Source organism: Lactuca sativa, chromosome 7, assembly GCF_002870075.4.
Source record: "Lactuca sativa cultivar Salinas chromosome 7, Lsat_Salinas_v11, whole genome shotgun sequence".
Taxonomy (NCBI): domain Eukaryota; kingdom Viridiplantae; phylum Streptophyta; class Magnoliopsida; order Asterales; family Asteraceae; genus Lactuca; species Lactuca sativa.
The window spans coordinates 146,173,077-146,189,793 of NC_056629.2; the positions used below are offsets into that span (position 1 = coordinate 146,173,077).

Below are 16,717 nucleotides of genomic sequence, written 5' to 3' on the forward strand. Positions count from 1 at the left end.
CAAAGATTTTGTTTTGGGAGGATGCAAAAGATTACCGACAGTCTGATTTCAAAGAAATTTAGGGTAGGCTACGTCGTGCACTAAACGAAGACTATCGTACATGGCTAGAAATAATCGGTTACGAGAAATGGGCAAGGTCGTATTTCCTTGTGGTTCGGTATAATATTATGACATCAAAAAACGCCAAGTCCATCAATTCTTTATCAATAGATGCACAAAAACTACAAATAACAATGTTAATTGATTTCTTTCGAGCAACTATGCAACAATGGTGGTGTCAACGACGTAAATGTTGAAGGTAACTATTTATATTATAATACTTCCATGATCAATGTATTATAACTTACTATGCATGCCAACATATATGTAAATGTTTTTTTATAGCTGAAAGCAAAAATTATATTACTTAGTATGATGAGAAGGTTATTGATAAGGAGGATAAAAAAATCCTCTAGTTTTCGAGTATACCAAATTGATCAAAGTAGATATGAGGTGACCAACCAAATGAAAAATGGTATACCTTGTTCTCATGCTATGGCGGTATTCAAGGAACTGCGATATCATCACTGCAATACATGAGTGTCATCATATTTCACAATAGAAACATATTGATCAATATATATATATATATATATATATATATATATATATATATATATATATATATATATATATATATATGTTTCCTGTACCATTTCCAGCTGAATAAGAACAACCGGATGAAGTCATGGTTGTATTACCACCATTGATGGACAAACGACAAACCGGTCGACCACAAAACCATAACCGTATCCCATCCCAAGGTAAATGTCGAATTTAGAAAAAATGCAGTCGTTGCCAAAGGACTAGTAACACAAGCAGAAACTGTGATGCTTAGTTTCCCGCAGATTCAACAAAAACCAAATCTTTTAGTATGACAAGTCAAGTGCCAAAAGTAACGGTAAGTCTAAGTGTAGATCTAACGTTAAAACTACTTAAAAAATAGTCAACAATATGAAACAATTGATCTACAAATCCGTAGTGATGTCTGTACGAAATTATAATATTCTACAAAATGCTGTCCGGAAGGATAAAATTGTTTTTGTTACATGGTGATTAAGAAATTGTTTAAAACATGCACAATAAAAAACCATAACTCAAATATCAGGATAATCTACAATATCTATCTATAGGGCACTCTCACTCAACCACAAAGCAACACGCTCCTGCTGAGTAGGTTGCAACAATTCGTTGGGGGGGGGGGGGGGGGACGCTGCATAAAAGAATATATAAAGGTTAATGTTATATTATTTTCTCATAACAACTTATATATTATAATGTGAACTAAGCTACATACATTTCTAACATCAAGAATACATTTACAGTCAACAATGTATAAACGCCTCATCGGAAGGTATGCAACTACCTGAGGGATAACACTTGATATAGGGGAACCAACTATAATACTGTTAGGAAATGTCTTCATGATCAAAATCTACAAAATTAAGATGTCAAAGAAGTAACCAACATTTTACAATACTTGTTGCTTAAAAGATATTATGAAACATAGTCAACATACCTTAAATTTATAAACAAATCCCTGCAAAGTATATGTATGTCTACTGTCGACTCTTGCCTCGGTAGGGTTCAAGTGCTCCCCAATCTTATCAAAGAAAGTACGCAACTGTCTATAAGTGAAAACCCATATCACTATGTTCCATGGGTACTTGTGTTAACAATTGCACTTAATAAGTATGTGTATCATTTGATCTATGTAAGTAAATAACTATATACATGTTAAACTCACCTAAATTAGAGATGATTGCGAGACGTTCATTAGTAACCGGTTGTCGAGGGTGTTTCCCCAAAAATCCCTGCTCTAGCATATATAGTAGGGAGACTCTTATCGCGTCTGCATCACCTAACTGATGAGGTAAGTCATTGAACACGTGCATAAGGTCAACCATTCTTACCGAACGTGAAGCCGATACAAATGGAAATACACGTTTGTTTGAACTGTGCAAAATCATAACTTGGGGGGAAATAGTCCCCGAACCGCAAGCCGGTAATCAGGCAAAAAACTTTCATGTCAAAGCAAACCCGATAGTCGTGTACCGAAAATAGAAGCTCATGTAGGTTAATTGGAGGTAAAGTAGTGTATTCCTTACACATAAGATATTGACAGTGTAAGGGTGACATTCTACACCTATCGACATGTGAACATAATCACCAAAACATGATTGCATAAATATGGATGCACAAGGTGGTCTATGTTGTGACCGAGCCATGATTTCCCACCCGAGTTCAGACCTACAGTTTGTAGTGACAACCGCTTCGTGTATTCTATCATGCTACAATCAAAAGAATCATTAATTAGCCAATTTAGTATGTATGTTTCAGAGGACAATTTCGAAATACACTATTCCGGATCACATATCTGTATCAGAATTTCAGAACAAAATTCTGGAACCTATTTACAGATACGGTCTCCAAATAATAACATTCCGGATCCATATTTCGGAACTGTTCGTCGGATTCCGGAGTAGATCTTAATATTCCAAATATGTTATACGGATTTCGGATTTGTTCCGGAAGAGTCAAAATGAGGATATTTGTAAGATTTTTCGATATAACATACATATATAACTAAATGTAATCCCATATTTCTCTTTAAAACCTATATAATTGCATAAATTATATAGGTGTCGACATACAATCTGCAGTAAAGATGTATAATTATAAACTTACATATAAAAAGTGATACTCTCCACCATTAGAAGAAGACATTTGTGAATTACTAAGTTCGAAACAGTCTCCGAAATGAAGGTTGTATCAGTTCAAAACAGGTTTCAGAATGTATGTTCGAGAAATGACATCCAAATGAACTCCAAAAAGGTATTATATGTTGGACCACAAAATTGGGTCGGGTCCTATAACAATTACCATTTTCTAAAAACGATTCAGAAATAACCCGTTTAGACCATGTCGTTAATTCAGAAATAACCCGTTTACTTGATTCCCCTTTTTAATATATATATATATATATATATATATATATATATATATATATATATATATATACATATATATATATATATATATATATATATATATATACTAATAAAAGAGTAGTCCTTTTGCCAAGTGTCATAATATTAGAACTCTTAATTAATATGATGCCACTTGTTATTTTATTAATTCTCTATTTTAAATTCATTAAACCTCCTAATTAATGTGATGTTAATTGTCAATCTATTTATTCTTTATTTTAAATTTTAAATTTTATATTATTTTTTTCATTAGTTCACAAATAAAAAGAGTCTAATATATATGATAAATTAATTCCAAATATTTATTTGAATCAATAATTATAATTTTACATAACTAATAAAAAAATCTCTTAATTAATAATGTATTTAAAATTTTATATAAAATAATTAATTAATAATTTTGAATTTTTTACTATGAATATTTAATTAATTTTGTAACCGTGATTTCCACGGGTTATAAACTAGCATATATATATATATATATATATATATATATATATATATATATATATATATATATATATATATAATACAAAAATACGTTTATATTAAATTAATTTATTCCTATTTGAACTTTTCTAGACATCTCTTGTACAAACCTATTTAATTAAATATTTTTAACTCGAACGAATGGAATTGAAAGAAGTAATATCCACGGTCAAAAACAACCTATCCTACGGGAATGAGGTGGGCAGATGCGCACAGGAACATAAACGAATAGGGCAGTATTAGTATACGTCTCCACGTCCAAAGAGCTTCTCTTTCTCCCTCTCATTGCCTCATCTCTCCAGTAACCTCTCCGCCGGCAACCACCACAATCCGTCGTGCGTAATCGTCCAATTCATCACTACAGATTGTTCATCAACTTCGTTCAGGTTCGTCCCTTCAATTTCATTCAATCTCCCTTCGTTGAATTTACTTGTAACTCTAATTCGTCGTTAATTTTGGTTCTATCTCTCCCTACATACACACTTTTTAATTTTTATTTGCTATTGAACGCATATTCGTCTATCATATTGGCTGAAAAACCCTAGCTTTTTGTCTTGGTTGGCTTAGGGTTTTGTAGACGGAGTTATTAGAATGTTGATATCCTGACGAAATCATTTCTTACTAAATTAACTATCACTCTTGTCTATTTATAAATAAAGCCTCCATTTTTATCCAAAAATTGAAGAGCTAACAGCAAGGCATGCCTAATTTGAGGGTTTCTTTGAGACATAATTTGTTTTCTTTGAAGCTCTGTGGAGTCTATATAACCTAATTCAATGACACAAGTTCATATTTCATAAACTATTTATTGTAGAAAGTACTGTGAAATTTCAAGTTGTAATATTTATTAAGATTTGTCATTTTTCAGAGTATATATAATGGCAATTGTACCTTGTGCGAGTAGATGGGTGGCTATGTGGGGTGTTCAACCTCAGTCAATGTTGAGTGTCTCTTCAAGTAGCAAATCTCATGTCCATATGCCTTGGTGAGTATTCTTTTGATTGTTTAACCTGAATTCTGTTTATCAAACAATACACCAAATTGTTTTATGTATCCTTACTGGATCTCTTTAGATGTTGCTTTGTGTCCTATACTTCAGTCGTTTATGAACTAACTTTGCAGTAATGATCTCTTTCAGTTTTGTTTGACCTTGTTGTGCCTTCTACTTCCCCTTTCTTGGATTCTACTTGTGCATATTTTGTAGTGTTTTTGTTATTTAGGAAGTTAAGTAGGCGGTTTAATACCATGGTGTTTGTGTTTCACGATTCTTGAAATACTTGATGGATGCATTAGTTTTCATATTACAAAAGTTTTGAAACCAAAGCTAAGTGGTTTTGAACCCATAATTAAGTAATAAAATAGCATAGTTAAAGTAGAGTTGGCCACAAGCTCTGCAATTATCACGGTTAAAATTTCAATAGCGGTCACACGCTGCTATTTGAAGTCGTTATCGTGGTGGTATAACGGCTTTTTATTATATATATATATATATATATATATATATATATATATATATATATATAATAAGAGTATTAATACTATATAGAATCAATATCATAAAAAGTCATATAGAAACATACCATAAACCATATGTAGTGTTCTAATTAGACCTGACAATTCGTGTATTTGTGTCATGAAAACGTGTCAGCCACAAATTTGACACGTTACGATTACATGATGAGAAATAAGCTTTATCTCAATTTTTAAGATGTAGTCGTATCGTGTCGTGTCTCTCACAGATTCGTGTTTTCGTATCTGAAATTGCCAGGTCTAGTTCTAATAGAGTAATATGCAGCTCAGTTAGTCGTGGTTTTCATATATTGAAAGAGATGATCTCATATATGAGGGAGTGGAGACATAAAATTAGGGTAACCGAGTCTTATAGGACTTAGTTTTATTATCTTTATGTGTTTTTTTAGTTTTTATCGACTTATATATTACATTGGTTACTATTAGTACTATTTATATGCCTATTTTATTATAAGTTATTCTTTTTTATCATTAGTTTTTCAACAAAAACAAGAGCATTTGCATCACCATGTTCAAGCTTCTTTTCACAAGGTTCCATGCATGCAATATACGATGCGAGTTCATTTAGTAATTCTCGTAAGCGTAGAGGTGGTCGCCTCATTGTCCGAGCTGAATCTGTAAGTTTTATTATTTTTATTTTTTATTTTTAATTTGAAGAAAATTCCTTCTTGATTTTATTTTTTATTTTTGTTTACAGGATTTCTATTCGATACTCGGTGTGTCAAAGAGTGCTAGTAAAGCAGACATTAAAAGTGGTTAGTAAAATTTTAACTCTATGATAATAATGTATTTTTTCAAGGATTGTTCTAGAGCTAAATGCAAGTAATAGCAACATATTTTCATTTATATAAATTTATAGCATTGTGCTTTCATTTTTTTTTTATTAAGACAATATTGGGTGGATTTTTAGAAATAGAATGTTGTAAATATACTTTATTAATTTGAGTCCTTTTAGTAAAAAAGTTAATAATTCTGTTAATTCATTTTCAGCTTATAGGAAACTTGCAAGGAGTTATCATCCAGATGTGAACAAGTAAGTTTTACTACCAATTCAATTTATACAAACTATTAGTTGTGGAACTCCAAAATAATAAGGAGGGCATTTACGTCTTTTTTACAAACAAAAAATTCAGTCACATCCTTAAAGCATCTTGAATGGGATTTTTTTTGCAAAATTAAGAAATTATTCTGAAAAGTTAATTTTTACAATAAAATGATTGTTCAATGATGTTTCATATTGCTCTCGTAATTATGTTTAACCTTAAACAAAGTTATTTTATTTAATGTTATTGTTAATTAATAATTAATAATTATTATCTGAGTTCTGTAATTCATTTTTTTTAAATGCTATTGTTAAGTACTACTTTTTTTATGTATATTTTATGTGCTCAAGGCTAAATTGCATATTTCATATTTTTGTCCCTAAAAGTATTTTTTTTTTTCACTAGGTTGCTTTTGTTTTGGTTTTAGTCCCTACATACGTAAATGACTATTATGCCCTTGCCTTATTTTTTAACGTTTCTTTGCAGAGAACCAGGAGCCGAACAAAAGTTCAAGGACATCAGCAATGCTTATGAGGTAAAACCGTAAAAGTAAAACTCATCATTCTTCTTCTAAATTCTCACATCTTTCAGTAAATGACAAAATTACCCTTCTTCTCAATACAGGTTTTATCAGACGACGATAAACGATCAATATACGACCGGTACGGCGAGGCCGGACTCAAAGGCGCCGGCGGCATGGGCAACGGGGTAAGTTCAATTCAATCCACCAAAAAAATCATCAGAACAACAAACTTTTCATTTATTCACTTCTAAAAATTTCTCAAATTAATCCAAACAGGATTTCAGCAACCCATTTGATATCTTCGAGTCACTATTTGACATGGGCGGAATGGGCGGCGGCCGGAGCTCCCGCAACATGGCCACAGAAGGCGAAGATCAAGGCTACAACCTCGTTCTAAACTTCAAAGAAGCCGTATTCGGAGTCGAAAAAGAAATCGAAATATCAAAACTCGACACCTGTCAAACCTGCAAAGGATCCGGCGCCAAACCGGGAACCACCGCCTCCCGCTGCTCCCCTTGCGGCGGTCAAGGCCAAGTCATCTCCTCCGCCAGAACCCCCCTCGGCATCTTCCAACAAGTCACCACCTGCTCCTCCTGTAACGGAACCGGAGAAATCTCAACCCCCTGCGCCACATGCTCCGGCGACGGCCGAGTCCGCAAGTCAAAACGAATCAGTCTCAAAGTCCCTCCCGGCGTCGATTCCGGTAGCCGGTTGAGAGTTAGGTCAGAAGGTAACGCCGGAAGAAGAGGCGGACCCGCCGGCGACCTTTTTGTGATTCTCGATGTTCTTCCAGATCCGGTGCTGAAACGTGACGACACCAACATTTTGTACACTTGTAAGGTGACGTATCTGGACGCGATACTTGGGACGACGGTGAAGGTGCCGACGGTTGACGGGGCGGTGGATCTGAAGATTCCGGCGGGGACGCAGCCGGGGACGACGTTGGTGATGGCGAAGAAAGGTGTTCCGGTTTTGGGGAAGGGGAATCGGAGAGGCGATCAGTTGGTGAGAGTGCAGGTTGAGATACCGAAGCGTGTGAGTGGTGAAGAGAGGAAGTTGATTGAAGAACTGTCAAATCTTAAAAAGGGTAAAGTTCCAAGTGCTAGTAGATAAGATGAAAATTTATTTGTTTTTACTTTTTTGGGGGATATAATTTTAATATAATTAGGAATATTTTGTAGCAAAATTTTGTGATGGAATATTGGAATGGATATTTGTTAAATCTTGATTATAAGTGTAATATTCAAGAAACTGCAAGTTGGGTAATAATGTTGACAAGTTGATACTAATAGTATTATGAAAGTTATGTCATTTTCTATTAGTTAATTCCTTTTAGATCCTTTTCATGAGCATGTTTGGAGGTTGGATCTTTGTTATGACTTATGAGTGATAAGCGATAAGATTGTCCAAAGCTCCAAATTGTTTCTCCTTAAACATTTGTTAAGCATTTTCTTTGCATGTTATGGCTCATGTGAATTACCCAAAACGTTGTCGTAATGTTGTGAATACCGCTCCACCCTTGTCCCTTGCGTTTTTGTAAGGTGAGTTGGCGTTAAGATGTGGTTAAATGGTGACTTTTTCGATAGAACAATCAAATTTACGGTTGACAACGACTCATTTTTTTTAAAAGTCGGGTTGGTGTAAGCACCTATCTGTGTTGAGCTGCAGAGCATGAGTTGGTGAACTTAGTGTAGTGATGTGTTGATGATGAGATTATGGGGTGATAAGAGAGCAACTTTGATAATCCATAATTGTTAGCTAACCATAAAGAGGAAGTGGATTCGAACTAAACGAGAGTGTTTTTAGTAATTGATTGAACATTTGTTTAGTAATTAAGTTTGTCTAAACTTGCAAAATCAGATAAAAACCTTTTAAATTATTGTTTGATTTTAGATTAATTTAGAGTAATTATTTTAGTTAATTAAATCCGTTCCCTGTGTTCGACCCTAACTTACTTTACTACACTACAATCCGACTAGGTACACTGTCTAGGTGCATATTAGTTAGTTAAGTTAGTTAGGTTATAAATTTAAAACTAGTAGGTACTTTTGTGCACATCAAGTTTTTGGTGCTGTTGCCGGGGAATGGCTATTTTAGTTGTTTATTTAATTAGTTTAGGTTAATCGATCCTTTTTGTGGGTTAAAAACCACAAAAGTTATTTTTCTGCATTTATTTTTCTCTCTGATCTGTAACCACGTCGTGGTTATCTTCACCACGTTGTGGTCTCTCTTCAGTTAGTTTTTCGTTTATTTCTTTTTTGTTCCTTTCAACCCGTGTTTTTCTAGTTTTATTTTAGCAAGATACCATGGCGGACATAGTTGATATTTCGATGGGAGCGAATAAGAAGAGAATCCGAGATGATGCTGGTCCTGGTTTAGTACAACCTGCAATTCTTGCCACTACTACATTCGAGTTGAAAGGACACATTCTTTTTGCACTTAAAGACATTCCATTTTTTGGGAAGGATTATGAGGATGCTTACAAGCACCTTGATGAGGTCAACGACATAGCTGGCTATTTCAACATACCTAATATTCCTAGAGAGTCAGGTTTGTTAAGGATGCTTCCCGTCACTTTTAAGGGAGCTGCAAAAGATTGGTTGAAAGCACTTCCACCCGGTGCAATTACTACATGGGCACAGACGTGTGAGTAATTTTTAGAACAATTCTGCCCGCCATCTAAGATAGCTAAACTCAAGAAGGCGATAGCCAACTTTGAGCAACAACCGGGTGAGTCACTTTATGAGGCATGGGAGCGCTATAAAGGGTTACTCAGAAATTGGCCTCAAAATGACCTAAACATACAACAAGAAGTCTCAATATTTTATGATAAGGGGAATGTTATGACAAGGCAACTCCTTGATTCTCAAGGACCACTTACTTAGAAAAATCCGGCTGAGATTAAGGAGTTAATCGAAGAATTGTCAAAGCATTCTCGTGAGTACCACAATCCAAGGCTTGATGAAGTTAAAGGAATCGGGGGTGGGAATTCTGAAGATATGGCTGCTGTACTAGCCATGCTTAATAATATGGACAAAAGAATGACAAAAATGGACCAGTCAATTCATGCTATTAGAGTTGGATGTGAAAGATGCAATGGTCCACACTTGACCAAAAATTGCCGCTTGGATGATAATGGGAATAAAAAGGATCAAGTTTGCTACTCGAGTGAGGATAAATATGATGAAGATTGGAGAAAACCAAAGGAGTGGTTACCATATGAAGAATACAAGAAGTATAAGGAAGAAAAATATAGGCAGACTGGCCGATGCTTCTACCAGAAAGAACAACCACTAGCTGAAAAGAGAGTTGACTTAGATACTATGTTAGCCAAATTCATGGAAGCTTCAGAGAAAAGACATGATGAGACATATGAAACAATAAAAGATCATAAAGTGATGATGAAGGATCAACAAGTAATGATGAAAGATCAACATGCTATGATGATTGACCAACAAGCATTGTTAAGAAATGATCAAGCATCGATACAAAATCTCGAAGCACAACTTGGTCTACTGACGACTATGGTAAATGAAAGATTTTCTCCACAAATTCCCGATAAAAAGCCACAAACACATGTCATGGCTATTGATACCGAAGAAGACACTATTTCTGAGTCCTTAGAAGCCTTGGAAGAAGAAACAAAGCAACCCAAATCACAACCAAAGCGGTCGAAAGTCGAAGAAAAAATTGAGGCCAAATCATCGAGACCACGACATGGCGATTTAACCTCCACAACGTGGTGTCGAGCTGAACAGAAAAATTCTATGTGTGCTGAAGTTTTTCAACCTCTTTTACCATTTCCTTCTCGAGACAGAGTTCACTCGTTAGAGAAAGAGCATGTCAAGTTTATAAAGCAAGTTAAGGGTATTCCTATCAATACTTCTTTTATTGCGTCTTTGGCACGAGTACCTGAATATGCGAAGTTTCTTCAAGATTTAATTGACACTCGCCAACAACTAGAGAAGACCTCCAAGCTTGTCCTTAGTGAGCAAAGCTCTAAGGTCATTATGGAAGGGATACCAAAGAAAATGGGAGATCCTGGATGCCTCACTCTTCCGTGTGAGTTTGGAAACAATACGAAGACTTATGCTTTAGCTGATTCTGGAGCTAGCATAAATCTAATGCCTTTCTCATTCTATCAGAGGTTAAATCTTCCGGATTTGAAGGCTACAAGAATGACAATTCACATGGCCAACCGTTCAGTGACACGTCCTAGAGGCATTGTAGAAGACATTTTTGTAAAAATTGGGAAATTTGTTTTTCCAATTGATTTTGTTGTTTTGGATATGAAAGAAGATGTAAATGTCCCAATCATTCTTGGTCGCCCTTTACTCAATACTGCTCGAGCCTTGGTTGACATTCGTGAGTCCAAACTTACTTTGAGAGTTAGAGATGAATAAACTAATTTTGGAGTAGAAGATGGTTTTCAAGGGAATAATGTTCAAAGTGAAGTCTTCAACATTGATGAAGAGAATGAACTTGAAGAGTTGGAGAAGCTACAGTAAGAAGAACTTAAGATGATTCAACTAGTTAAACACACCAAGCCGAGAGCATCCGTTCCACTTTTTTTCGAAGTAATTGCTTATAAAAATCCAACTTCTTAGGTGAGTAAGGAAAGTGAAGACTTATCAAGTGACGAGGACAAGGTTACTTCTGAGGAAAAGAGTTCAAATGTGGGTGAAAAGATGGTTCCCGTAGAGCTAAAGAATGAGGAAAAAGTGGAGAATAAATTTCAGGAGAATAAAGGGATTAAACGAAAGCTTGAAGTAAATGAGGTGAAAGTTAAAAAAGAAAACTCTAAAAAGGCATATATTTGATGAGTTCAAGCCTACAAGAAACGATGGAAAGAGTAAAAGATACAGCAGGTGATCGATAATCCGAAAGATTCAACGTGAGGCAGCATGGAGTCCGGCTCATGACTACAACAAAAAGAAGCGCTTATCGGGAGGCAACCCGATGTTTTTTTAGAGTTTGAATTTTCTTATTTGATTTAGTTTTAGTTTTATTTTTCGTGTTAGTCTTATTTCACTTTAACCGAATAATGATGTGTCTCTCTAGTTCTTGATCTTATTTTGTAGTGTTGAACGAAAGTGAAGCAGTGAATGAGCTTAATTTGATGAAGCCGTGTGATTTTTGAAAATCATAATTGAAGAACAAGTTTTTGAATAAGTTTGGGGTTCCCACATAATGAAGAGAAAAGCATTTTGAAGCATATTTACTGAAAAGAAGACAACACGACGTGGACATCATCAACACGTCGTGGCAGTGGTTCATCACATTTTTTCATGAATGGTCCTTTAATTTCATTTGATCCGACACATTTGCATTCACAAGAAGAAGCTTTCCAGGCATTATATTTAGAGTCTGTGTGAGGGTATTATTAACAAAAGAAGGTTCTTTATAGAGAAAGATTAGAAAACGACGAGAGAAGCGAGATTTGAGAAATTTTTTGTGTATTTGTTTGCGTCAATAAGTGAGGAGTCACGCCTAACAGCTTCGTACATTTGTTGGTGCCACATATATTCTAGAAACCAGCTCATTCTGGCACCGATTATTGCAATTTCAAGATCAACACATCGTAGTAATCCCCACCACGTCGTGTTTTCGCATTCAGAATATCAGAAAAATAATCTATTTGAGTCACCACGAGGTGTAAATTCCACCACGAGGTGGTGCTTTTCGAGTCTGATCCCGTACTTTCAGTAGTCTTTGTGTTAAAGAGTGTCATTTCGAATTCTATATTGAATTCCATGGTATGGATGAGTTGTTCCCATACCATCGAATTTTATTTTTACGCCATGCTGAAGTGTTGGATTAGTGTCTAAGTCCATAACTATTTTGGTATGTACTTGACCCGATGGTGCATGGTCCTTTTGGGTTGCCTTCATCAAAGCAACTTGATAGGATGAATTATGGAGAGAAAGGATTAAATATGATTTATTAATATATTATGGGAATAATATATCAAAGGAGAAATCATACTGTTTAATTAATATTAGTCAAGAATTAAGTTTGTGACTAAAAGAGATTAATTAAACTTAAGGGACTGGAATTGTAATTATAAGATAATTGCAATTTGGGCTATGGATTGCCTTATATTATAAGGTGGATGAATTCTATGGGGAAACCCATCAGAAATCGTCCAAGGCCTTTAAGGAAAGGAGTCCATGGGTTGCTTAGGGCTTAAGCATCCAAATTAGGGTTTCCTTGTTAGATAACCCTAATAGCCTCACTATATATAGAGCCCTTATTCCCCAAAAACGTGAACAAGATCCTTAGGGTTTCCACACATTTTGGGCAGCCTCCTTCTCTTCTCTTCTTCATCCTTTTGCTCTTGGTGTTTGTGAGCCATTAGAGGAGTGACATTTGTGACTCTAAGCTTTCTAAAGTCAATACAAGGAGGATTTGGGATTGTTATTGCTACATAACAATCAAGGTATGATCTAAACCCTAATTATATGTTATATTGATTATCATATGCTAGATCTAGGGTTTATAGTCTTGGATAAATTGCATGTACAATAGAGAAACCTAGATCCAAGCATTAGGGTTTGTATGAGCACATAGGATGTTCTTATGACCAAAACCCATCATGAAGTAATGTCCCGACTGCCACGACATGGTTGACACTTTCCTATATCGTAGGGGAGTTTTTCATCACATAAGGAGGCTGCCATTCTACTTTCCAATTCCGTTTCCACACTTTAGAGCAAGCTAGAGATCCTACACACGATTCGAGATGCATCTCTATCCCAGGGGAGCCTGTTCCTTTTTCTCCCTCTTTTTAATTATATGTTTTGCATAGCATACAATGAGGGAATTGTATGTAATAAGTGTAGGGTAGGGGGTCAAAAAAGTAAATTGCTAGAAAATTTAGAAATTTTAAAAACTTTAGTAATAAATTCTAATAGATTAATTGGAAATAATAATCTAAAAATTAAATCTAGTAGTAATTTGAACGTAAGTTGCTAGTGTTATATGGGACGATCCAATGCAAGCTCAAATGTTTAACCGAGCCAATATATGTTACAGTATATTTGTGGCTTCCCAAGTCTTAGTGATGAGCCATGAGTTATGAAAAGGCAGTCTGGTAGTTCTTATGGCATAATATGTTTTGTAGCCTAAACCTGAAATCTATCCAGAAAAGCTTATGTATTCATTGCACATAGACTAATACCTTTAACTAATAAAGGTTGAATTTAATCTCCCTTGCTTAAGCATGTAGGATTTGAGTGAAAAAGAAAAAAAAGTGAGATACATGTGAAAAAGAGAGAGAAATTTCCGAAAAGTTGAAGAATTTTGGAGCTATCAAGTATGAAGATCAAAAGATCAAAATTCCCAAAGAAAAAAAGTTGAAGATACCAAAAATCATAAAGGTTATGAATTCAAAGAAATCAAAGATCAAATATCAAAGAAGTGAAGAATTCCAAGAGCTCCATTATGGTATCGAAAAAGTTGAGGTTAAGAAAGATTTACGAGGATTGCTCTAGAGGGTTGCATAAATGAATGTTGTATAAGCTAAGAGGTGAAGGTTCATAAGGATTATGAGTATTTAGGAATGGGAAGTTATTGAGATTTTAGACACAATTATGCACATTGAGGTCTTGGTATAATGGCTGAGCTTGAAATGAATTGTTCTATGTGATGTTAGTGATAAGGGTTTGAATTTAAAATAATTAGATTTGCTTGAGGGTATGCAAAGAATAAGCGTGGGGTATTTTGATATTACCATATTTATACATATTTTTAGGCAATATTTAAGTACATTTTTATTAATATTTTGGTTATTTGCATGGAATAATGATACTTATAAGGTTAAACTGTATTTTGCAGCCAAATAGAAGACATTTTGAAGAAAAGGGACTAGAAGTGTCAAAGAATGGAACTTTGAAGGATGAAGACTTGAAAGAATAAAAATCCAGGAAAAACACGCTCTCACGACGTGAGTATTAAAGGCTCACGACGTGAGTTGTGACATTCCAGAAGATAAGCATCACGTAGAAGAATCCTTATCAAACACGGATAACTACTGAACTCACGACTTGAGACATACTTGCTTACGACGTGAGGATGGATAATTCGAAAATTATAAATAGAACTTTATTCTTACGTTTAAAAAAGGTTTGCTGACTGGAGAGAAGGTTCAGAAGTCGAATTTCAGAAGAGAGAAGGCCTAGAAATTGGTTCTAACACCAAGGAAGAAGAAGAAGTTCATAATCTACTTTTTAGTTTGGTACTTTTAAACATGTCCTTGATTATAACTTGTTTGTGTTTATTTGTTCGAATGTCCAGCTAAATCTAGCTGCTTCTATTAGCTAGATGATGCTGGAACTCATGGTTTGATTATATTAATTTAGACTTTGCTTGTTGGTTATGATTTGTGTTTGATTGATTATAGCTAGCATGCTTGATCTAGATTGCTTTAAATTCTTGTTTGGTGTAGTTAGTGATCATTAATCTGCATGAATTTGAATACCTAGTAATTTAGTGAACATTAGATTATTAGAGCTAAGATCGAACCAATCTTGTGTTTGTCAACTCAATCTTACACAGCTCCAATTCTATTTAATAATTGATTCTGTGTTAAATTATGTGTGAACATACATAGTTCTACATGAATTAATTGCATATTAGTAAATTTAGAATTGAATTACTAATAATATTTTAATTGGTAACCACAAGGAATTGTCATAATTAATTTACAAGTCATTGAGGGAAAGTGGATTCGAACTAACAGAAGTGTTTTGTTAAACTGATAGTTGTTGATAAATTAAGTTCATCTAAACTTGCAAAATTAGATAAACCCACTACTTTGCTAGAAAATTAGGTTAATTTAATAGTATGTAAATTTCTAAATATTATTAAAAGAGAACCCTTAATTCACCAATGAAGCGATCAGGGCCCTTGATTGTGTTTTAATCTTATGTTTTCCACCGTTAGATCAAATTGCTGACATCATTTTCCACAAATAAAATTCAAACACAATTACGTTTAATTATAGAATTTGTAATAATTATAGTATCTTTAAATTCGGTAATTATTTTATCAATTGAAACATATCATTCTATTTATATATATGATATCAGTTTCTCTAATTAATATTGTTCCTAATTTAACTCCCTTATTTATAGCTTTTGATTTATAAATTCAAACCCGTTTATATTTTATATTTTATTTATTATTTTTTAAAACTCATTAAACAAGCATATTAATAATTAAGTTATTAAACTATAAAATCTAATTTAATCCCTAGGGCCGGTTCGAAGGTATTCAATGCCCAGGGCGAAACTATGTAATGATGCCCCATTTTTTACTATCAAATTGCAATTAACCATTGTAAGAAATAATTTGTTGTAAGAGCAATGTAACAAAACTTTTTATTTGGAATAAGTCAAAATAACATATATTATACAAACTGAAACTAACACACTTCACCAAAAATAACTTCTTTGTGCATTTCTTAAAGCAACGATATTAATTGTCCTCTTATATTCAAAGACAATTTGAACAACAGACAAATAGCACATTACATTAATTTTCAAACCTTAATGGACTATTAATTTGAATATATAAAATTGATTAAAAAAATAGATAGAAATCTGATTGTTGCCAAGACCTAATAAAACAAACTATTAGAAAATCACCTATTGATACAACATTCCAAGCCATGAAAAATTAACAATAACCAACATTTCCATCATCGTGTCTTCAAAGCTTAAAACACTAAACAGTTATGAATTAATAAACATACAAAATTGAAAGTTGAAAGTTAAACTTAAAAATAAAACAAACAAAGTTATAAATAATAAACAAATACATTATAACAGTAGACGATATTTTTTTTAGTTTCTATAATATCCTTTAGCTCAAAAGTGAGAACACTAAACTAGACAATTAACTTATCGACTTCCTATTTTGGAGAAACCGTCTAGCCTTGGGTAGCGATTCATCACTGCCGGTTTCACAGAAAGAAAACTAGTAAGGCAGTGACCTCAGAGAATATGATTAGAGAAGGTCGAGGAATAGGAGAGCAGCTGTGAGAAAAAGACTGCATACCGGAGGAGGATAACCGTTACTTGTTATGCGGTTCCGTAATCGAC

The 16,717-nt window shown here is 34.1% G+C and overlaps 1 protein-coding gene and 1 non-coding gene across 2 annotated transcripts; one reads left to right on the plus strand and one right to left on the minus strand.

The window, feature by feature from the left end:
• Positions 1-3,745: 3,745 nt before the first annotated feature.
• Positions 3,746-7,883, plus strand: LOC111893972 (chaperone protein dnaJ A6, chloroplastic). Its single transcript, XM_023890043.2, has 8 exons — positions 3,746-3,904; positions 4,387-4,503; positions 5,524-5,665; positions 5,746-5,803; positions 6,039-6,081; positions 6,578-6,626; positions 6,716-6,799; positions 6,891-7,883. The coding sequence occupies exons 2-8, from the start codon at positions 4,397-4,399 to the stop codon at positions 7,725-7,727; spliced, it is 1,320 nt and encodes a 439-aa protein (XP_023745811.1). The 5' UTR covers positions 3,746-3,904; positions 4,387-4,396; the 3' UTR covers positions 7,728-7,883.
• A 1,421-nt stretch (positions 7,884-9,304) lies between these two features.
• Positions 9,305-9,411, minus strand: LOC111894043 (small nucleolar RNA R71). The gene has a single exon (XR_002851073.1). It is a non-coding gene; the product is annotated as a small nucleolar RNA R71 (small nucleolar RNA).
• Between the last annotated feature and the right edge of the window lie 7,306 nt (positions 9,412-16,717).